This window comes from Felis catus, chromosome A1, assembly GCF_018350175.1.
Source record: "Felis catus isolate Fca126 chromosome A1, F.catus_Fca126_mat1.0, whole genome shotgun sequence".
Classification (NCBI taxonomy): Eukaryota; Metazoa; Chordata; class Mammalia; order Carnivora; family Felidae; genus Felis; species Felis catus.
In genome coordinates, this window is record NC_058368.1 from 69,330,789 (window position 1) to 69,353,863 (window position 23,075).

Consider the following 23,075-nt stretch of genomic DNA (forward strand, 5'->3'; position numbering starts at 1 on the left):
AGAAACACTTGGTTCAGTAGAAGACTGATGCTAAGGCTGTCAGTGTTGAGACCACAGTACATATGTGAGACAGTGTAAGGGAAGGGCAGAAACTTTCCAGTTTCTTTTAAGTGCATTATAAGAACCTGTCTTCAAACTTGGTTATATGTGGAGTTCTCTGCCACCATGTGATCGAAGATTTTTAGAAGATTCAGCAAAAGATGTTCAACCAGATGTTTTTAGGGAGCAAAATTCATTTTACGTGTAGCTAACAAAATTGGGGGACGAGTCCTCTTCTGTACTCCTGGGTTTTATAGATAAACTTTAGAATCACAATGTTGTTAGTACTTCCTTTGAGTAGATTAGGATATGCTGGTTATACTTAGTGGTTTTATAATATTTGAAGTAAATACACTGGAAGTTCAGTTCTGTATGAGAACGCGCTTTAAACAACTATTTAATGATTTTTGCTTCATGTATTATACATGTGATATGCGTTCAGGGTAAAATTTTAAACAGTGCAAATAGTTTTTTATCCCTTTCCCCAAAGGTAACCACTTTTAAGTGTCTTGTGAGTTATCCCTGAAAATACCTTCACAAGTGTAAATGTCTACATTCATTTTTACATGAATGGACCTTAATACACATACACATATAATTCATATGCTGTGAACCTGGATTTTTCACTCCATATATTTCACGTTGCCACATACAAGATTTTGTTAAAGCAGCTATGTAGTAGTCCATAATATGGATGTATTATTTATTCAACCAACCCACCTATGAAAGGACATTAAGGTTTCTAGTGTCCTTTTAAAAATAAGAGTACATGCTAAAAATAAGAGTACATGCATACTTATCTTTTCAGACTTTGCCAGGTTTACTTGAAATACTTAAAAGTAGTATTTGTCCTTGGAAGTAAAGTGCATTTATTAGTTGCATCAATTTGCACTCCTGTATTAGTGGGATGTGATGATGCCTATGAAAACATTTTAATGCATTCTGCTAACTCTGGGGGTAATTTTTCACCAAAATAAGTTCCTAATCCCAAACCATAATAGAAATTGCCATGTGTTACAAAGCAGAACAGCATTGTAATTAGTAAGCTAGTTTAATTCTCCCTCTTCCCTCCAGTTGCTTAAGTCTCTATTGTCAAGCCTAGTGGGGAATCTCTCTTCTATTGAACTAAATACCAGTGTCTGGTTCAGCTTGAATTCCGATTGGTGCCTGTTGTAAATCTTTTATCACTTGCATCACTTTGGGGATAATTAGCAGCATTCAGCACATTTTCTCATAAAGAACAATTGGAAAGTATAGTTGACCCTTGAACAACACAGAGGTTAGGGACACCAGCTCCCACCCCCCTAACACTCCCAAAATTTAACTACTGATAGCCTCCTGTTGACTGGAAGCCTTACCAATAACATAAAGAGCCAGTTTACACATATTTTGTATGTGTGTTATATACAGTATTTTTACAACAAAGAAAGAGGAAAAAAACGTTATTAAGGAAATCATAAGGTGAAAAGATACATTCCAGTACTGTACTGTATTTATCCCCCTCAGAAAGAAATCCACATATAAGTAGACCTGCACAGTTCAAACCCATGTTCAAGGTTCAGCTGTACTGTCAGTCTTTTTATTCCTAGTGAAAACATTCAGGTAGTACATTTTTACTTTCTTTGTATATCCCAGGAATATATTAATGTGTGAAGTAAGTCTTATAAAACAGAATATTCTTAATTTGACACCAAAAAAGGTAAATGTTAGAGGGGAAGTTTCCTGATGTCACATAACACAAAGTTTGACTGTAAATAGAGCTTAAGAAAGCAAAATATTAGTTGGAAAAGTAAATAGCTGTGCATAATGATACTTTAATGCCCCTTTTTTTGCCTTATGAAATGAGCTGTTTATAAGTAATGAAGCCAAATTAAATTGAGTATTACAGTCTGATATGGCAAATATAGAAATTTTTTTAACTAAAAATTGGCAAAAGCTCAGTAAGTATTTTTGTAATTTACTCAGTCAAAATAAAAATACTTAGTTGACACAAATACTGAACTGTTGACTAAGGTAACTTGCATTCAAACATGAAATGAAGTACAGTAAAGGACTCATTGTAATATATTGTTGAAATCATTGAAAGTCTTGAAAAGTTTTAAAAGTTTTTAAAATTTCCATTATATAAACTATCTGGTAGGCTTTATGTTATATTTCTGTTAAATCTTCAAGAATTTTTCTTTTTAACTTTACAAAAAATGTTTCTGATGCTTGAAGAAATGATTTCAATGCTTCTAAGTCTAAAAATACAATGATTAACATGAATAAGCAATTTGAATAAATAGTTGACAGGTAGTACAAAGTTGAATGTCCATGACATTCATGACTGGACATTTTTATGTGACACAAGCTTAAGTATTTTATTAAACATATGCTTGGATTTTATATTCTTAGTTTTTCCATTGACTTTGTTCCTCATTGATTGTAGTATAGAACTACATCAATGAGATTTGAATTGGAGGAGGGTAATGTATTGAAAAATATACCTGATTTTTGAGGAACCAGGTTGTTTATTTACTAGGTAAAAATTGTACCAGGTAAAACTTGCCCCCTCTTTTCATATGCAAGGTTGGCTCACCATAAATATTTATGGAATGAGTGAAATGAGTATTCATTAGCGTTTCTCCTTTGTATGGACAGAAAAGGGGGAGGTGAAATACTTTGCATTGTGTGAATGTGCATGATGAAATCAAATGGAGTTGAAATTCTGTTTGCCAGGAAACTGGCAACATTCATTGAACCTGCCTGGCCTAGGGCTAGGAATATTCTTCGAAAGATTGTTTATATATTCTTTATATAGATATTCTTTACATTTGCTGCACTCTGATGTGCTAAGTGCTGGAATACAAGGAGATACCAGCCCTGTCTTGGTGGCACTCTGTCTGTTTAGGGTTTTAAGGTTGTGCTCTTTTTGCCAAACTATTATCCTTGACCAATGTTATGGTGTAAATGTAATACTATATCTGGATTGCTACAGTGGAACATAACAAATGGGAGAACCCTCTCTCAGGAGTCAGATGTCACTCATACCAAACTCTCTCTCCATTGACTTCTAATTCTAATTCCTTATGGAATAGAGTTCAGTATTGGACTTAATATTTCTAAGTCTCTACTAGAATTAGCACAGTATAACTGTCACACTAATAGTCCCAGCTGGGCATGGTTTTCCGAGAGTGATATCCTAATAAAGAATTTTTTTCTGAAATTTGATTTAGACCACTGGAAATTTAACTGTTTAACATTTATGGCAGATACAGTGCATCAGGAGCTAGGCTAGATACAAAAATAAAAAGGCATTTTTATTATATACTGAGAGACTGTGTTTAAATGGAAAGGCTACACCGGTCGTTCAGTTGCATTCATAAAGATTAAGTGAGAAACCTCAAGGTACATTTCCATTTTTGCAATCATCTTATGAATATCTCTACATAAATTATCTCATTTCTGTATACATAAATTCAGACCATCTTCTCTCCTCAGCTGTGAATGCTTGTCACAGTTTTCGGCATTGTTGTATTCCTCTGTGCTTATGCGCTTGAGAGGAACTTGAGTTTATCAGAGGATTTTGAATTCTCCTCTTCCCCCCAGATGTGTTCTTTCATTGAGATATGTTTGAGAAGTTTGAAAACTGTGCAGCACTGCATAAACAGAACTGACTGGTTGGTGGAGTCAGACCCCAGGAGCAAAACCCAGAAAGAACATTCGGTGCTGGGGAGATTTTGAATACGGTTGGCCTCAGGAAACCAGAGTTCTCTCCAGCATTTATTGTATTTGACCTTGGGCAGGTCATTTAACTTCTGAGCCTTTATTTCAGTATCTGTCAATATCTCAGGGATGCCACAGAGCGCTTAATAGAAGTTATGAGGTAGATGTGCATTTGGGGAGACCCTGTTTTCCCACCCTTTTCCTTGTCACTTCTGTCCAGAGGAACTAGGTAGGTTATAGGGGTAGTGGCTATTAGAGAGTAGACAAGTGAAGAGTTGTCTTTGGGAGAACAATTCTATACTTCAAATAATGATTTTTTTCCACAGTAAAAGACTACTATTACAGAATTCTTTATTTTATTTTATTTTTTTAATGTTTTTTTTTTTTAATTTTTTTTTCAACGTTTTTTATTTATTTTTGGGACAGAGAGAGACAGAGCATAAACGGGGGAGGGGCAGAGAGAGAGAGGGAGACACAGAATCGGAAACAGGCTCCAGGCTCCGAGCCATCAGCCCAGAGCCCGACGCGGGGCTCGAACTCACGGACCGTGAGATCGTGACCTGGCTGAAGTCGGACGCTTAACCGACTGCGCCACCCAGGCGCCCCTAATGTTTGTTTTTGAGAGAGAGAGAGACAGAGCGTGTTTTAATGTTTATTTTTGAGAGAGGGAGACACAGAATCCAAAGCAGGCTCCAGGCTCTGAGCTGTCAGCACACAGCCTGATGTGGGGCTCGAACTCATGGACTGCGAGACTATGACCTGAGCCAAAATCGGACACTTAACCGACAGAGCCACCCAGACGCCCCTGTTATAGAATTCTTAGAATACATGCACATGAATCTATACTTCTCTTTAGCTTTTGTAGACAATATATACTTAGATCTTATATTTTGATCTACTCTGACAATCTGTCTTTTAATTGGTGTCAACTTTTTATTGTTAACCAATTTGCTCATTTTACATTATTCATGGAGAAGGGAAGCAGTGCCCCGAGTCACAAAACTAGATTTCTAGAATATTAAAACAGTATTAAAGAAATTATGTTAAAATCTCCTGGCCAAATTTCTCCTGGCCATATTCATTTATTTGTGTATATAATATGGTTTTAGTATAATCCCTCTCTCGAAAGAAGAATTTGAATACTTTCTTTTCTTTCTTGGATTTACTTCATCTGAGGTATGTTTCTGGTAGTTTGTAAGTAGTGGTAACATAAACCAATTCTACGTCATCTGATCTAGAAAATGTTGACAAGATAAGTAGTTTTCCATGATGTAAAGGGATACTGGGTAAGCACTTGCTTTACAGCATGTGGCTCAGGTCACATTTAAGAATTTTTTGGCCCTCATAGGCCTTGAGTTTTGTTATTCACAGAAGCAAAAGTTGGGAAAATATGCACTTACATTAGAAAAATCTAAGAGCTAAATGTAGAAAGGAGCTTGAAAGTCACTCCCTGGACATCCTCTCTTTCCTTACCAGGAGAAAATTTTAACACCAGACCTAGATTACATGACTTCGTATGCACAGACCTTTCCCAGTCTTATTTCATTTTTTTTCACTGGTGTGCTCATAAAGTTTTTGAACATCTTCTAACCTTTAATGTTTTTCTTTTCCCTGAAGGAAACCTACGAGAATATCCCAGGCCAGTCAAAGATCACATTCCTCTTACAAGCCATCAGAAATACAACAGCTGCTGAGGAGGTACTATTTTAATATTTGAGGATATGACATTCTTACAAAACAAAATACAAAGTTGGGTATTAGATGGTGGTCCATGTGGGTAATGAGAACTGGTGATTACTGCATAGATGGTACCAGAACTTTGAACTTATATTTGCAAAAAGCTACTTTGCAGTTACATTTTTTTTAAGTATTCTATTAAATAATTTCTCTTTTCCATGTCAGATGATGTGTTCAGGATATTTGAGTTAATACTTTTTATTTTACATAAAAATTTATTAAATTTAAGTGATTTCTGTGGTTATAAAAAATATTTCTTCCTTGAAACCATCCTAAAGGAAGAAATTTAATTCATTCGTTGTTTTAATATGTTGCCAGATGTTTCTGAAAAAATATGTTTTGTCTGTCTTTAAAATTCTTATGCTTATTATAATCATCCCTAGGTGGTGAATAAGATGTGTTAAAGATGTTTAGGAACAAAGAGACACTTTGTTGAATCCTTTATAAACTGGTTTTTAGCAAATGACCTGATGACTGTACCAAATTCAAATGTGTTTTTCTTACTGGTTTTATATGCATAAGCAGCTGATTTTTTTTTCTTGCCCAAAGTAATATCCTTACATATATTGAACGTTAAGTGAATATTTTATTTATTTCAGAAAAGGTGTCAAAATATCCAAGTCTAGAAAACTAATCCCACCTGTGAAACATGGAATTTAGAATGTGTAAAGTGAGGGGTGTTCTAGCTGGCTTGTTGATAGAGCATGCGACTCCTGATCTCAGGATCATGAGTTTGAACCCCACATTGGGAATAGAGGTTACTTTCAAAAAATAAAATGACAGAATTTGTAAAGTGAGACTTTTGCTAATATTAAAACATGATGGAAACAAAGCCACACTAAATTTCTACATACTGTTACACGTGACTTCTTGTAGTCAGTCGGTTTAAATTGGCAATTTAATGTTCTGTGGTATTACTTAAAAACAGTATGAAAGTACCCCAGTTTGTTTTTTTTTTTTAATTTTTCTTTTCAATGTTTATTTATTTTTGAAGGAAAGAGACAGAGTGTGAGTGGGGGAGGGGCAGAGAAAGGGAGACACAGAATCTGAACCGGGCTCCAGGCTCTGAACTGTCCGCGCAGAGCCCGACATGGGGCTCGAACTCACAAACTGTGAGATTGTGACCTGAGCTGAAGTCGGTCGCTTAATCAACTGAGCCATCTGGGTGCACCGAAAGTGCCCCAGTTTTTAAAAATAGATGACTGGGGCGCCTGGGTGGCTCAGTTGGTTGAGCGTCCGACTTGGGCTCGGGTCATGATCTCACTGTTCGTGAGTTTGAGCCCTGCGTCAGGCTCTGTGCTGACAGCTCAGAGCCTGGAGCCTGTTTCAGATTCTGTGTCTCCCTCTGTCTCTCTGACCCTCCCCCGTTCATGCTGTCTCTCTTTGTCTCAAAAGTAAAGATACGTTAAAATAAATAATTAATTAATTAATTAAAATAGATGACAAAAGGTGCTTCTTCACCTTTGTAATATATCCTTTAATTCCAAATGAATGTTAAAATATGAAGAATAAACATAAAGTAACAAATCTCTAGAAACAATTGGCTATTTTAATTCTTGAAAATTGAATCAAGTTAATTATGAAACACATTTTAAAGCCAAGAGTAAATAATACTAAAACTGTCGAATTTTACTTTTAAAAACCTACATTGAACCTGTTTTAAATCTTGAATTAGATGATGATTATGAACTAGCCTCAGTGTCTTCATTATGGCTTCATTGTTTTCAGTATGTGAGAACTGCACAAATTTTAGGCACTTTTACAGAGATTTTAACCATTTTGAACCCTTTCTAGAGCATTGAAATTTCTTTAAAAGTTTGCTGTTTGCCAAAATTGAAATAAGATTCAGGGCCACCTGGGTGGCTCAGTCCTTTAAGCATCCAACTTGGGCTCAGGTCATAATCTCAGTTTGTGGGTTCAAGAGCCTGCTTCAGATTCTGTGTCTCCCTCTCTGTCTCTGCCCCTCCCTTGCTCACTCTCTGTCTCTGTCTCTCTCTCTCAAAAATAAACAAACATTAAAAAAATTTTTTTTAAGTAAAAAAAGGTTCAGTGAAAAATAACTTCGGGAAAAAATTGGCACATTTTATTTGTATAGCTTAACTTTTTTTTGTTGGTCATAGTCCCAAAGTAATTATAGTGATAATGAGTAGCCCATGAAAAATTGGGTTTAATAGTTTTAATGGCTTATTTATTTAGTATGATAAAATTTTAGAATGATTTTTTTCTTGACTCATTATAATCTAAAGGAATATCATACAAAAAACGCCAAACTTAAATATAGTCTACAGATTTTTAATTGGGATAAGAATGTACACTGATATTGATTAGCACTTGTAGGCATTAGGAACTTGTAATGTTTGTCTGCTTGAATGAAGCATAAAGATAAATGGATTTGATAGCATGTTATCAAAGGTTAATGAAAGGGCTGTGATACAGTGAGATAAGGCCAGGCTAGGAGTAAGATTAGGTATACTGGAATGAGAAGTAGGACAAGAGCATTCTAGAGTTTGCAGTTTATATTAATACTTATTTTTCTTCAAAAAATCTATTAAAAATAGCAATTAAAGATAAGTTTACCATTGCTAAGGTATATTTTTTATTTGTGATCTGATGTGTTCAGGGCTTTTCCTTACTTATTAACAAAAAGAGCTTTTGGGTAGCATGTCAGTACAGTAGACTAATGTGATTAGAGAGAGTTTTATGTATTTTATCTTTTTTAAAAAGAATCTAGCAAAGTGCTTTAGAAATGAATTGTAAAATACACCCATGGTGGAGTGAATGTAGTTTGTTAAAAATTGTTTCTCTTGAAAGATACCAAGTTCTTAACCATGCTCTCCATTTATAGGCTAGACAAATGGCTGCCGTTCTCCTAAGACGTCTTTTGTCCTCTGCATTTGATGAAGTCTATCCAACTCTTCCTTCTGATGTTCAGACTGCCATCAAGAGTGAGCTACTGATGATTATTCAAATGGAAACCCAGTCTAGCATGAGGAAAAAAATCTGTGATATTGCTGCAGAACTGGCCAGGAATTTAATAGGTGTGTATGCAAATACATTCATTATTACGTTTTGGAAGAAAATGAGTATATTCTTCCTTTTTTTTTTTTTTTTTCTAAAGTGGAGTCTTTTTAAATTTTTTTAAAAAATGTTTATGTATTTATTTTTGAGAGAGTTGGGGAGGAGCAGAGAGAGAAGGAGACAGAATCCCAAGCAGGTTCCACTCTGCCAGCGTAGGGCCTGAACCCACAAACTGTGAGATTATGACCTAAGCTGAAATCAAGAATCAGACACTTAACTGACTGAGCCACCTAGGCGCCCCTGGTGGAGTCTTTTTAAAGGAAGGTTTATAAGTACCTGAGTACCATTTATTCTGTTCAAAATGAGAGTGATTATGGATTCTGCATTTAGAGCCAAAAATCCGATGTTTTGAAGTGCAGTCATAATACTTACCTGTTGGTTTTCAGAGCATCTGGGTGGAGAAATAATTTTGTAGTTTGCTTGAAAATTAATCAGTTTTATTCCCCCCTAATCTGTTAAGTTTTGAAAGCACAGTCTAACTTATAACCCGTTTTGTAGATTAAACTTGCCAACAGAAGTAAAAATCAGTGGACTCCAGGAGATTGGGTGTTACATCTGTATGATAATTTTGCAATAGGCTATTATACCACTATACTGTATACCTTCTAAAATACCCCAAAATATTTTTAAATGATGAAATAAAAAGAAAATCTCTAAAAATGCACTTTGCCAACAGTCAAACCTTTTTTGGTCACACTAAAAACATTAATAATGTAATTGAATATGCTTTGTTTTTTTTGGGAGGTTCATAGATGTGATTGTAAACTTCATTTAGGCAGCATTTTTAAAGGTTGAAAAGGATACCTCACTAAGATAAGATTTTTTAATCTCCACTACCAGGAATGTAGAAATTCTTGTTCAAGTCAGCTTACAGATATCAACTGATTCCTTAAAACAGGAAATGTGTTGGGGCGCCTGGGCAGCTCAGTCGGTTAAGCGTCTGACTTCGGTTCAGGTCATAATCTCACAGTTCATGAGTTCAAGCCCTGCGTCAGGCTGTCTGTTGTCAATACAGAGCCTGATTTGGATCCTCTGTCTCCCTCTCTCTGCCCCTCCCCTGCTTGCTCTCCCTCTCTCTCTGTCAAAAAAGTAAATATTTTTAAAAAGTAGGAAATGTGCTAAATTTTTTATTTTAAATAAGTTCAAACCCCACTGAAACTCTTAATTTTGAATTTTTTAAAAATATTTATTTATTTTGAGAGAGAAAGAACGCGACCTGGGGAGAGGCAGAGAGAGAGAGAAAGGAGAGAGAAAATCCCAAGCAGGCTCCACATTGTCAGGGAGAGCCCAACATTGGGCTTGATCTCACCAACTGTGAGATCATGACCTGAGCTGAAATCAAGAGTTGGGACACTTAACCCACTGAACCACCAGGTGCCCCTTAATTTTGAAAGAAAGAAAGAAAAGGCTGGTGAACCCCCATTGTTTTCTGGGTCTTCTGTGACCAAACTTTATAAATGACATCATTTCTAATTCAGAATCACTTAATAATGGAAATGTTTCAAAGTGCTGTCCACAATGATTTTTTTTAAACCATGATTTCATTCCCTTCCACCCATAAGCATGATCTTTATGTTAAAAGGACTGATTTAAGGGTGTTTCTTTTAATGCCAGCTCTTTAGAAAATAACCACTGCCAGTATCTGTGCTTATGCAACCCAGATGCGCAATTGCTGTTTACAAGATTAGAATGCCATGTTTATGGTTAAAGGACCTAATTTTATTAGGACGTTTTAAAAATGTGACATTTTCTACTACTAACATACTTTGAGGCTTGTGAAATGAAAGGATTCACCCTTCATTCTTTGAAGTTTTGACTTACATACTTTATGCCTGGATTTCTTTACTTTTAGATGAGGACGGCAACAACCAGTGGCCCGAAGGTTTGAAGTTCCTTTTTGATTCAGTCAGCTCTCAAAATATGGGACTGCGGGAAGCTGCCCTTCACATTTTCTGGTACATACATTGATCTTATTTTCCTGAAAAACTTAAGTGTCATGAATGTACAAAGCACATTTTAACGGATGTTTTAGTCTGACTTTTTAGACTTAAATAACGCCTTTAGATGAGGTATTTGTGTTGGAAATAAATTGAAAAAACACAAAGCTTTTAATTTCATATTATATTCCTTTTTGTGCACAGCAGTTGTCTGCAATTTATTTTCTATTCTTTGGCTTTTATGATTCCAAACAAGATGGTTTCTTTTCCCTTTTTTGGAGATCGACACAGTATTAAATATATCTTTTAGAAAGCTACTTTAATGATGAAATCTTGAAGAAGAAAGAAAAGGCTGGTGAACCCCCATTGTTTTCTGGGTCTTCTATGACCAAACTTCATAAAAATACATTATTTTAATAAAATCCTATATATTTACAAGCAAATGGTCTCAGTTTAGAATTAAATTGCACTAAGAAAACTTTGGTGTTATCATACAATTCTACATTAAAAATATAGTTGGATTTATAACGTTTCAAGATTATATACTTGTTAAGAAATGAGATACACCTTGAATATCAGAAGCAGATAAAGGTAGACATTATACCATCTTCTACTTAATTTGTCAAATGGATCTCATTTGTATCGGTAACCCGGAGTAGAGAATTAATTGCAAGTATTGAATATACTTGTTAGCTACATTTAAAGTAGAGCAGAATCGGGACTCCCTGGGTCACTGACTGAGCCCAGGCACAGATTGTCAGGTAGCTCTGTGACTGCAGCTACCGTCTGCAGCCTCGTGTTTGCTTTTGTCCTGCACTCCAGGTCAGCTTCCTACAGGGACAAGAGTGATAAGGATAAAGTACAGGGCTGGATGGGCTGCTGAGTAGTGTGTGCGCACCTGGGTCACCTCTGCATCCAGCATAATCCTCTCTGCTAATGTTTGTTGCCATTCGCCCAACCCCCAAAGAGGATTACTTGGAAGATGGATGGATGGTGTTCAGCCATCAGGGTTAATGCACACTTAAGTCAGGCTGATGTTTAAGGTTAGATTAGAACATGAGATGTTCTAGCTGACACCTTACTGAAATATGTTATTTTGAAAGAGTACTTTGGATCTTTTTTAGGAACTTTCCTGGAATTTTTGGGAACCAACAGCAGCACTATTTAGACGTTATCAAACGGATGTTAGTTCAGTGTATGCAAGATCAGGAACATCCATCGGTAAATAATTTCAATTCCACTAGTATTAACACCTAATTTAATATAACATTTAACTTGTGAACGGGATTTATGTATTTGGAGATTATCTTTAGTTTTAATACTGCAAAATAGAAGTACTGGTTTTACTGATGAAAAATTTCATCTTGAGTAAGAAATCTTGACCTTGCATCCATCAGTAATTTCTCATGCTTGACATTTTTTACTGTTTTCGTATTAGATCAGGACATTATCTGCTAGAGCTACAGCTGCATTTATACTTGCAAATGAGCATAATGTTGCTCTATTCAAACATTTTGCAGACTTGTTACCCGGATTCTTACAGGTAAGAAAACGGTATGAAATAAGTGAAAATTATATCCTTTTTTGGTTTTCTGTGGTTTCAAATTCTTACCAGAATCCTGGAATGCTTTCATTTATTCAATCAAGTCATTGGCTACTGTGTGCTAGCACTAGGCACTAGAGGGGATCTCTGTCCCCATCTAACTAGATCCCTTGCCTTTCATAGACTCTTAATCTCTTAAAATACCTAGGTTAGGGTTTCTAAAGTTTTCTATGATGCATGATACAAGTAATTTGTTAAGTAATCACATAGGTTATTGCCACTGAATCAACCAAAAAAAACCTATGAAATTTAATGCCCATTTTACATAAGGAGAAACTAAAGAGGGGAGGATAAGAAACTTGCCCAAGGTCACAGTGTCAGTAAGTGATGGAACCATGATTTAAACCCAAATCAGACCGAAGTCCTTACTCTTAATCCCAGGGCTTATGATAGTTTGTACTATAAATAGTTTATGGTTAATTGTCACTATTGGATCCTAAGGGTGTTATTATTTTAGGGATACCATCTGCCTCAATCAGAGCATAAAATATGATTGGGTAAGTTAGAACAATTATTGTCAACCTTGTTAGACCCAGATTTTGTAACTTTGCATATTCCATTTTGAAATATTGAAATGCACAGGTAATGTACGTATGTATATGCACAAAGTTTAAAAATAAAATTATATTGCCCTAAGTTAAAATACAAAGAAGAAATAAGAAGAAAGTATTATGCAATAAAATGGCATGCTTTTCAATATATAAATGGTAGGGCATGACTACAATGAAGGACATAGTAAACTAGGTGTTTTTAATTTTATTTATTTATTTTTTTAGAGCATGTGCGGTTGGGGAAGAGGGGCAGCAGGGGAGCAGGGTGAGAATCTCAAGCAGTTCCACACTCAGCATAGAACCCAGTGCAGGGCTTGATCCCACCACCCTGGGATAATGACCTGAGCCTAAATCAAGAGTTGGATGCTCAACCGACTGAGTCTCCCAGGCATCCCCAGACTAGGTGATTTTTAAGTGATCTATACAAACTCAGTAGCTAAACATGTGGACTGATAGATATCATTGGCAAGGCCAACACCACAATGCTGTTATTATTGATGATTTGATTTCCAGAAATGGTAAAGTTCTGGACAAAACTATGTATTTATTCTAGATTTATACAATGTTTACTTTTGGGGGTGGGAGGAATCATGGTACATTAAAACCAGACAAAATCTAATTGTGACTTAGGTTTTAGATTCAGATCATTATAAATGAGTTTTTCATTTTTAGAAGTATCTGACATTATCATGTGAGATGCATGGTAAGAAGGTCCTGTGAGTTCCTCGTAAGTATTTGTGTCACAGATGCAGACGTCTAGCAACCCTGGTTTTGGCCCTTCCTGAGTCATTGTGACAACCAAGAAAACTCCTGGGAGAAATAGTGTCCTGTTGAAAACCACCAGGTTAGAGAGGATTCAGAAGAGCTAAAATTGAAAAATCCTGTGTGAATTGTACATGATTCAGAGTAATTTTGTAGGATTTAGTAGAAACTTTTCTCTCAGTGCTATCAAATTGAAAAGATAGTTTAGGTCAATGACAAAAAATATTAACTTTTCCATTCTATCGTTTCAGTCGTTTATTACCTAAAAATTTTGAGTTACTCACTGTTGAAGTCTAATCTCAGATTTTTCTTCCCTTGAATTTAGAGTAAGTTAAAATGTTAGCCAAAACTTCTAGGAGTTGTCACTCTTAAATAGTCAGTGGTTGATACAGAATGTATATTTAAATACCACAGTGAGCTAACTCGATGTCATAGAGAAATAAGTTGAGTAATATTGGACACTTCAAATGTATCCTAGGGCCTAGTATTTATTGTATGTCTGAAAAAGACTAGGATGTGGATGTTGGAAGGACAGAGGAAAGGGATTCCTTCTAGTTATGAAAAGAATTCTTTGACAGCCTCAAGTTTGTTGTGCTGGATGCTATAATTCTGAACTAGATTTAAATCTTTGTATGTTTCTAGTTGACAGTCAAAAGGAAGGTGTACATGTGACTGTAGGTAAAATTTCATCATGTAGATTGCTAAATTATTATTTAGTGAAAAATACTCTTTGATAATGCCACTTTGTTGTCTGCCTTTTACTGTTTTGGCAGTGAGGCATCTATAAGTGACTCTTGAACCCAGACCTTTTTTCCTTTTCTATTTTATTTTTTCCAGGCTGTGAATGACTCATGCTACCAGAATGACGATTCTGTCTTAAAGTCCCTTGTTGAGATTGCAGATACCGTTCCAAAGTATTTGCGTCCTCATTTAGAAGCTACTTTACAGCTAAGTCTAAAGGTAAATTAAATACTTCAGTAAATGTTCTGTTTATTATTTTCCATGAATAAACTACGAAATGTGTACAAATACATCTTCTTTGTAGTTGTGTGGAGACACCAGCCTCAATAATATGCAACGCCAGCTCGCCCTTGAAGTAATCGTGACCCTCTCTGAGACTGCAGCTGCTATGTTAAGAAAACATACCAATATTGTTGCACAGACTAGTAAGTCAAAGATCTTTAAATAATTTGTGTTCATGTGGAAAAACTCTTCAGTGAATTTGCTGAGAATTGTGTAAGCTCATAGATTTGTTGAGAATGTGATGTCCTTTCAAAACAGATGAATCTGGAGACATACATCCCTATACATATTTATGGGCATGGTGGCTATGCTGCACACATCTTGAAATCCCATAATAGGCAAGACATGTGATACCTGGAAACAAATCCAAAGACACAGAAGACCTTTATGGGGAAATTAGATAACATGTTGAAAGACTAGACTACTAGAGGAGCTAAATACCAGTTCTTCTGAAATTAATCTATAAATTAATACAATTTCAGTCAGAATCCCAATAGAGTTGGACATAATAAGATTGATCCTAAAATTCATGTAGAATAACACAGGGCCTGAAGTAGCCAAGACCATTTTGATGAGCATAGTGGAGATCTTGCCCTCTCAACTATGAAGATTTAGAATTTGTTCATGGCACAGGTGTAGACAAGTGAATCATCTGAAACAAAAAGACCTATAAGCAGATCCACTCACATGGAAACAAAGCTGACTTGAAAAGATAGATAATTGGGGGGGAAAAAAAAGGTAATTGATCAAAGGTCATTTCTGTGGCAAAAATATATCCCAACCTCAGATATCCTATAAACACTAATTTGGGGTGGATTAAACACCTAAATAATAGTTCATTTTTACAAGTAAATCTTGATGATTGAAAAAGATTTTTTTAAGACTGAATCACAAACCACAGATGCAAATATTGCTAAGTTTGCAAATACTAAAATAATTTTTTGACCAAATACTCCGTAAGTGAAATTAAAAGATAAGCTGCAGGCTGGGGAAAAGTAGCTGCAGTGGACAGAGTCAACAAAGTTTAAGTACCTAGAAAATAGATGAAGGCTAGGGAATTGGAAATTCACAGAGGAGGAATCTGAACTAGCTAATGAGTGCTGGTCAGTCTCAAATACCAGAGTAGTTGTGGAGTCCCAAGTTGTCAGAAAGTTTGACAATACTGAGTGTTGATGAAAGGTGTTGAGCAGGCAGGACTCATACAGCTTCAGGGCACTTCACACGTTGTTGTGAAATAAGACAGTTATCCTTTTAAACTTCCTCTAGGAATGCAAATTTATGCAACCACTATGCAGAGCAGTTAGTCTTTCTTATAATATTGAAGATAACCTGTAACAGTTTCATGCCCTGAACTCACACATTTCAAGGATATGTGTATAGAAAACTCATCAAAGGGAATTTTTTAATAGGAAGAAAATTGGAAACAACCAGAATGTCCATAGATGGAATAGTGTGTTTACGTAGTGGAATACTGTGAAGTAATTAAAATAAAATCCATATGTGTTGAAAAGAAAGCAAATTGCCAAAGGTTACATGTAGTATGGTACCATTTATTGTGTAAAAACTAAAATCTTGAAATGGTGCTGTTTTTTGTATATAGGGAAATCTGTAGTTCAAGTGTAAAAACAGTTTGGGAATGAGAAGCGTCAGTTTTATTCATTGCTCACCTCTGGTGAGTAAAAGAGTGTGATAGGATCTAGGAAGTTTGACTTTTATCCTTAGTGGCACTTCTTAAAAAGAACAAGGTCTAAAGCAAATGTGGCAAAAAGGTTAAAATATAGCAAATTTGGGGGGGGCACAGGCAAATAATTGTTCTGTCTCTTAGAGGCAAAGTAAATTCTTCATTTTTTACTTCTTAAAATTCTTGTTCACAAATGGTGATACTGATAAAATAAAAAAGCTAGTCTTCAGGTGTGAAGTGATGATTTACTTTAGTTCCTCAGATGTTAGCAATGATGGTTGATCTTGAAGAGGACGAGGACTGGGCGAATGCAGATGAACTAGAAGATGATGACTTTGACAGGTAATCGCATGCGCCAGAGACTGTGTGGAGGCTCCTCGACAGAGAGAGCTCCGGTAGTGACAAGAGTTTAGGGTTCCAGGGTCCATGTCTTCCCACTGTATTCTGTAATCTAAAGTTAAACTTGTCAGTTTGGAACATGGGACACTGAGGCTTTCTGTGTCAAATTTTATAAATTATATTTTATTTACTTTTAATTAAGTAGGCATCTTTCCTCCCCATTTTACTCTAAATTTTCTTCAAGATTTTTTTTTAGTGTAAGAGTATCTTAAAGTCTGTATAAAGAAGCTTTATTGTGAAAAATGCCTTTATATGCATAGACCTCACTTAGAATAGTTGTTTCCACACTGTTCCCTGCAAAATGACGTTTTCCCAATTTCATTCAATTTAACCATAGGCTAGAGACGAGATAGTGGCAAGATTTGCACACTAGATTACTGTGACACTGGAGCTACTGTTTTACTTGTTTAGACTTCAGAGATTCCTCTGGAATTCCTGGAAAAGTCCACCAGAATCTATTCACTGTCCAGTGGTGATGATGGCCTCTTCTTACACGCATGTGAGAAGTAGCACTTTAGAACTCTGTTAAACATTTTAACTGATTCTTTCAGTGTTCCTACAGATACATTCTCAGGTAGAGTCAGAAATGGAGAGGGCATTTGAGTGATTTGTCCAGGGTTTGTATAGCCCGTCTGTAGACGAAGGTTTAATGCCAGTGTGTCATATTCTCTTTCTCAAAGAGCTGAAAGTATTGCCCTGAAAGACTGGTAGTTGGTATAAGCTACTATAACAGGAATTAGGTAAAATGAAAGACATTTGACTTACAGAATGTACAGTGCATCTCGCGGCTTAGTCCCATTATTAAAAATGACTACTCTGGCTTGAATGCCGTTTTGAAGTATGTGAAAATAATCCTTCACTGGAAATTACCTCATAGGACTAAAGAGAAGACCAGGCTCAGATTGGGTTTCCTTTCCCTGGTTCAGTTACTGTAATGTGCTGCTGCTCCCTGGCCTTTAGTTTGCCCTATAAAAGGCACTTACAATTATATGGCTTATGAAGCTACTTTTTCTGGGCTAGATGAGTAAGATTTTCTTATCTGTGGGTAAATAGGCCAGGAATATATTCAAGGTGAGTTTAGATATATTCTAAAAATCATTTATAGTTTCATCTTTATAGTCTCCTCTTCACTGGACAGTTGGAGATGATCCCATGACAAACTCACTACCAATCTTAGAGTTCAAAGCCAGTGCAAAAGGCTCTTATACCCAAGTTTCTTCCATTTTCAGTGAAAACACTGGAATTGAGTCTCACCGGTGCATAATGTTAGCTATGCAGCTAGTACTCCTTTAAAAGTAGGTAAGTTCACTGCAGAGAAGGCATCCCTGAGTCTGAGCACCGCTTTCAGTGTTCTGTGTTCTGTTGATGGAGTTTGAAGGATGTATGTCTGGGAAATGAGGTAACAGGCTCTCTTGAACACGCTGCTCATACCTTTGAGTCTTGAAAGCACCAAAGCTGAGTGTTAGCCAGTGAGGGGTGTGTGCAGAAAGAGCAAAGTCTTGAAAGTTAAGATTGAGACAGGACTTTTTACATCATGGCGAATGAATCATGAAAATGTTATGTGTTCTTTTCTTGAGGATTTTGAACCCACAGCTTCATGCATTTGAAAGACTGCTTAAATTGGTCTTTCTCAGCCTTAGTTTCATAGCATATTTAGAAATACATGTGCACAGTGCACTGTTCTTCTGTGTGTTGAACATGTTGGATACGTTCTGGTTTGTGTGCAGCAATGCGGTTGCTGGTGAGAGCGCTCTGGACCGAATGGCGTGTGGACTTGGTGGGAAGCTGGTGCTGCCGATGATCAAGGAACACATTATGCAGATGCTCCAAAATCGTAAGCTGTGTCTCCCTCGGATGCTAGCATAGTTCATGTGGCTTTCTAAGTCTCAAACTGACAAATGCTTAGACTTCATCTTTCTTTGCCTTTTTATATCCAATGTTTAGCCTAATTTTTGTGTTATACTGATAAAATTCTATTTAGTCCTCTTTGGACCCATCCAATCTTATGCTAAAGAATGTTTTTTTCTCGCAACTGCAGATACTCCATTTCCTCTGTAGAACTGGCTTCAATGCATAGGAAATAATTACAATACCAAGGAAAAACTATAGATTTTCTCCCTAGCCAGAAGTATCTAGGTTTTAATTTAAATAAGACATCGTCATTTGATGTTTACAAATATTAGCACATTTGATTCATATGATCTTCCTTAGCCACTTTTATTTTTAAAAATATATAATCAGGGGGCGCGTAGGTGGCCCAGTTGGTTAAGTGTCCCAACTTTGGCTCAGGTTATTATCTCACGGTCTGTGAGTTCAAGCCCCACATTCGCCTCTGTGCTGACAGCTCAGAGCCTGGAGCCTGCTTCCGATTCTGTCTCTCCCTCTCTCTCTGCCCCTCCCCTGCTTGCACTCTGTCTCTCTTTGTCTTAAAAAATAAAGAAACATTAAAAAATACATGTATAATATATATATAATCAGAAGAGAAGCCACTTCTGGGGCCCCTGGGTGGCTCAATCGGTTGGGCATCCGACTCCGTTTTGGCTCCATGATCTCATGGTTTCGTGGGTTCAAGCCCTGCATCAGGCTCTGTGCTGGTGGTGTGGAGCCTACTTGGGATTCTCTCTTTCCCCCTCTCTCTGCTCCTCCCCCACTCATGTTACCTCTGTCTCTCCCAAAAATAAATAAACTTTGAATAAAAAAAGAGAAGCCACTTCTATTTCTTTTATTGTTTTCATAACAAATATCTGGTCATTTGTCAGTCAGCCTCTGTACCTGTAATTTATATCTATATCAAAAATTGTTGTATACATGTTATATTTTTATGTTTTTTTAAGATTTTATTTTTAAGTAATCTCTATACCCAGTATGGGGCTTAAACTCAACAACCCTGAGATCAAAAGTTGCACATTCCACCAACTGAGCGAGCCAAGCACCCTATGCTTGACTTTTTTTAAAAATTCAAAAACAGAGATATATAGACTAAAAGTCTCTTAACTTATTAGATTTTGAGGTGGCCACTGTTAATTGTTTTCTGAGACTTTTCTTTGGCCTCCATCACGCATATATGCAGTTTTTAAAACAATGTGAACATACCATATAGATACACCATACTTAAACTTTTACCCCAGGGTATATCATATCACCACAGAATAGCCCCCTCAAAGCATTCTGTAATACCCCATTAAATGTTAATAGTTTTTGTTGATACAAATAATGCTAATGCATATACTCTTCCACAGATATCCTGACTTGTATGGATAGTCCTATCTATAGGGTACATGGCAAGAGACACAATTGAGGGTCAGACAGTTGATTCAAGGTCTTAAAGTAGTAAAGCAGGGTAATAACATAATACCAGCTTCAAATGAAAGGAACTGTTGAGAACTGTAGCCCTTTATACAATTTACTTAATTCTTACCCTATAAAATTCTTCTGAAAAGGCATGGCCCAAAACAATTAACTCTTTTTGATGATGTGATTGTATACATGGGTCTTGAATAGTTGTTTCCCCCCTCTTTTTTAACTGTTTATTTTGAGAGAACATGAGCAGGGGAGGGGCGGAGAGGGGGAGAGAGAATCCCAAGGAGGCTCTGCTCTGACAGTATGCAGCCCATTGGGGGACTTGATCCCACAAACGATGAGATCATGGACCTGAGCCAAAGTCCAGAGTCAGACGCTTAACTGAGTCAGCCATCCAGGCAGGCGCTCCAGTTTTCCTTTTTTTAGCTCCTCAATTTTTTGAGGGTTTTTTTTTCCCCAAAGGAATAGAGACAGCTTCACAGATTGCTTAAGAGAAAGAATCTAGCTTTTCCATTTTTAAGATGAAGAAGGTAGCCTACAGACATAAAAGATTGTAGTCACTGTTTCACTATTGGTTGATGGTGATCTTCAGATAGATCAGTTGTGGATGTGGTTGTGATTTGTAATTAAAGAATTTGGCTTTTCAGTTTTTCTTGCTACACCTACCAGCTGGATGCAAGAGGCTTTATTATATATGGCAATGAACTCTTAGTAAAGATCTGTTATTGTTAATTGTATGGCTTTGAGCAAATTTTCTGCACCTTAATCTCCTTGTTTGTAAAAGAGGCAAAAATGATGCTTGCTTTATGCCCAGGCTTGAGATTAGATCCAAAGATGTATCTAATGTGTGTGAAAAGTGCTTTAAACAGTGGCCAACGATATGTATCTCCTAGTAACTTAACACTTTATTTTTAAAGATAGTTTTACTGGTTTTGCTTTAAATAATAAACAGCAAAATTTAAAGGAGAAAAACCACTTCTAAATCCCCATAGCATACCATCACATTCTGCCGAACATACTTTCAGGAACTCTGCCTATTAGAGATATACAGACATATCTTTTTATTTTTATTTCTCTGATCCAAATAAGGACACCTTTCTGTATCAGTAAGTATTTATTGCATCTCTTCTTTAAATTAGTAAATCCAGGGGCGCCTGGGTGGCGCAGTCGGTTAAGCGTCCGACTTCAGTCAGGTCACGATCTCGCGGTCCGTGAGTTCGAGCCCCGCGTCGGGCTCTGGGCTGATGGCTCAGAGCCTGGAGCCTGTTTCTGATTCTGTGTCTCCCTCTCTCTCTGCCCCTCCCCCGTTCATGCTCTGTCTCTCTCTGTCCCAAAAATAAATAAACGCTGAAAAAAAAAAAAAAAAAAAAATTTAGTAAATCCAGGGCGCCTGGGTGGCTCAGTTGGTTAAGCGTCCGACTTTAGCTCAGGTCACAGTCTCATGGTTCGTGGGTTCGAGCCCCACGACAGGCTCTATTCTGATAGCTCAGAGCCTGGAACCCATTTCAGATTCAGTGTCTCCCTTCCTCTCTCTCTCTCTCTCTCTCTCTCTCTCTCTCTCTCTCTCTCTCTCTCTCATGTGTGTGTGTGTGTGTGTCTCTCTCTCCCCCCAAAATAAACATTAAAAAAAAAAAAACTTAGTAAATCCAATATGCAAAGGTTAGCATCTGATTTACTGATTTCCTAGGATGATTATTCCTTAGTTGAAAAATGTTGGCTTATTGGTATATTAAGTAATTGAAATGCATTAAAAATATTTAATAATGTTAATAATAAAGTTTTAATACTTAACAGCAGAATTAGGAAACTTTCAGAAATTCTTTATGTTAGAGGGGTGCCTGGGTGGGTCAGTCTGTTAAGCATCAACTCTTGGTTTCAGCTCAGGTCATGATCTCAAGGTTGTGGTCATTAGATTGAGCCCCATGTTGGGCTTTGCACTGAGCATGCAGCCTGTTTAAGATTCTCTCTCCCTCTCTCTCTACCTGTCTCCTGCTCATGCAGGGTGTGCAGGAGTGCAGGTGCCCTCTCAAAAAAATTCTTTATAGTAGTATATAACAACGGAGTTCATCTTGGGCTCCCCAAAGTGAAAAATTATTAATTCTGATATAATTTTATGCTTCTCTACAACTTTTGTTAACTCTTACGCCAGTGGTTCACAAACTTTGTTTTTAAGATCCCTTTACACTCTTAAAAAATTTAAAAAAAAAAATTTTTTTTTTTTAATGTTAGAGAGAGACAGAGAGCCAGCATGAGAGGGGCAGAGAGAGAGAGGAAGACACAGAATCTGAAGCTGGCTCCAGGCTCTGAGCTGTCAGCACAGAGCCTGACACAGGGCTCAAACTCATGGACTGTGAGATCATGACCCCAGCCGAAGTCAGATGCTTACCCGACTGAGCCACCCAGGCGCCCCTACACTCTTAAAAATCAACTGAAGATCCTAGAATGCTTTTGTTTATGTGGGTTATATCAGTGTTTGTATTATTAAAGATGAAAAACATTTAAAATGTTCACTTAAAGATAGCAATAATAAACCCATTACACATGAACAGATTTTTCTGTTACACATTTTTCATACACATTTTCATACACATTTTTCATGAAGAATGACTTCAAAACAAAAAAATGTTAGCGAGAAGAATGTCGTCTTATGCAGTTTTGTAAATATCTTTAAGTGTCTTAGCTGAGTTCTTGTTTCTGCTTCTTCATTCAGTGTCAGTGGATCATAATGTGAGGGTCCACTGGACCCTCAGAGTGAGAGTGAAAGAGTATTATCAGGACAGTAATCCCAGGGTTCTTGGGCCTCACCTTGAGAGCCACTGCTTTACACAGATATTAGCTTTCTGTATTTATGTATGTCTTGCTTTGTTCCACAAGTTGTGTGAAACCGCTTAAAGGGAATGATAATGTAATGAGCATAAACATTTCGAAATGAGAGTCAGGGAAATTATATATTAGAATATGATATGAAGATCAGTATAATAAATACTGCTTAGCTAATATTCTAGTCTAAAACCAAGTAGCCATTAGTAATATTAGAATATATGTAATGTTCACCTATATTCATTTACCATGTTGTTACATAAAAATTCTTTAAAAGCAGTATCTTCTCCGTGGCTTTTGTTCTTTTTAAAGAAATATAAATTTCCATGGTTGGACAATAGTGAATTTCTGTGTTCAATAAATAGTAGTGTGTGGCACAAAATCCAGGTATTTGTTGCTAATGGTAAATCTAAGGGGGAAAAGGCTTATTTTCAGTAGTT

The 23,075-nt window shown here is 36.6% G+C and overlaps 1 protein-coding gene across 2 annotated transcripts in view; it reads left to right on the top strand.

The window, feature by feature from the left end:
- The window catches only part of IPO5 (importin 5), a 57,151-nt gene that overhangs the window by 16,448 nt on the left and 17,628 nt on the right, over positions 1-23,075 (top strand). For both annotated transcript variants that reach the window (XM_023252761.2, XM_045055186.1), the window contains 9 exons: positions 5,362-5,442; positions 8,327-8,519; positions 10,412-10,514; positions 11,621-11,717; positions 11,935-12,039; positions 14,250-14,372; positions 14,458-14,578; positions 16,371-16,458; positions 18,243-18,349. In XM_023252761.2, coding sequence (XP_023108529.1) covers positions 5,362-5,442; positions 8,327-8,519; positions 10,412-10,514; positions 11,621-11,717; positions 11,935-12,039; positions 14,250-14,372; positions 14,458-14,578; positions 16,371-16,458; positions 18,243-18,349 — 1,018 coding nt within the window. The remainder of the gene's footprint in view (positions 1-5,361; positions 5,443-8,326; positions 8,520-10,411; positions 10,515-11,620; positions 11,718-11,934; positions 12,040-14,249; positions 14,373-14,457; positions 14,579-16,370; positions 16,459-18,242; positions 18,350-23,075) is intronic.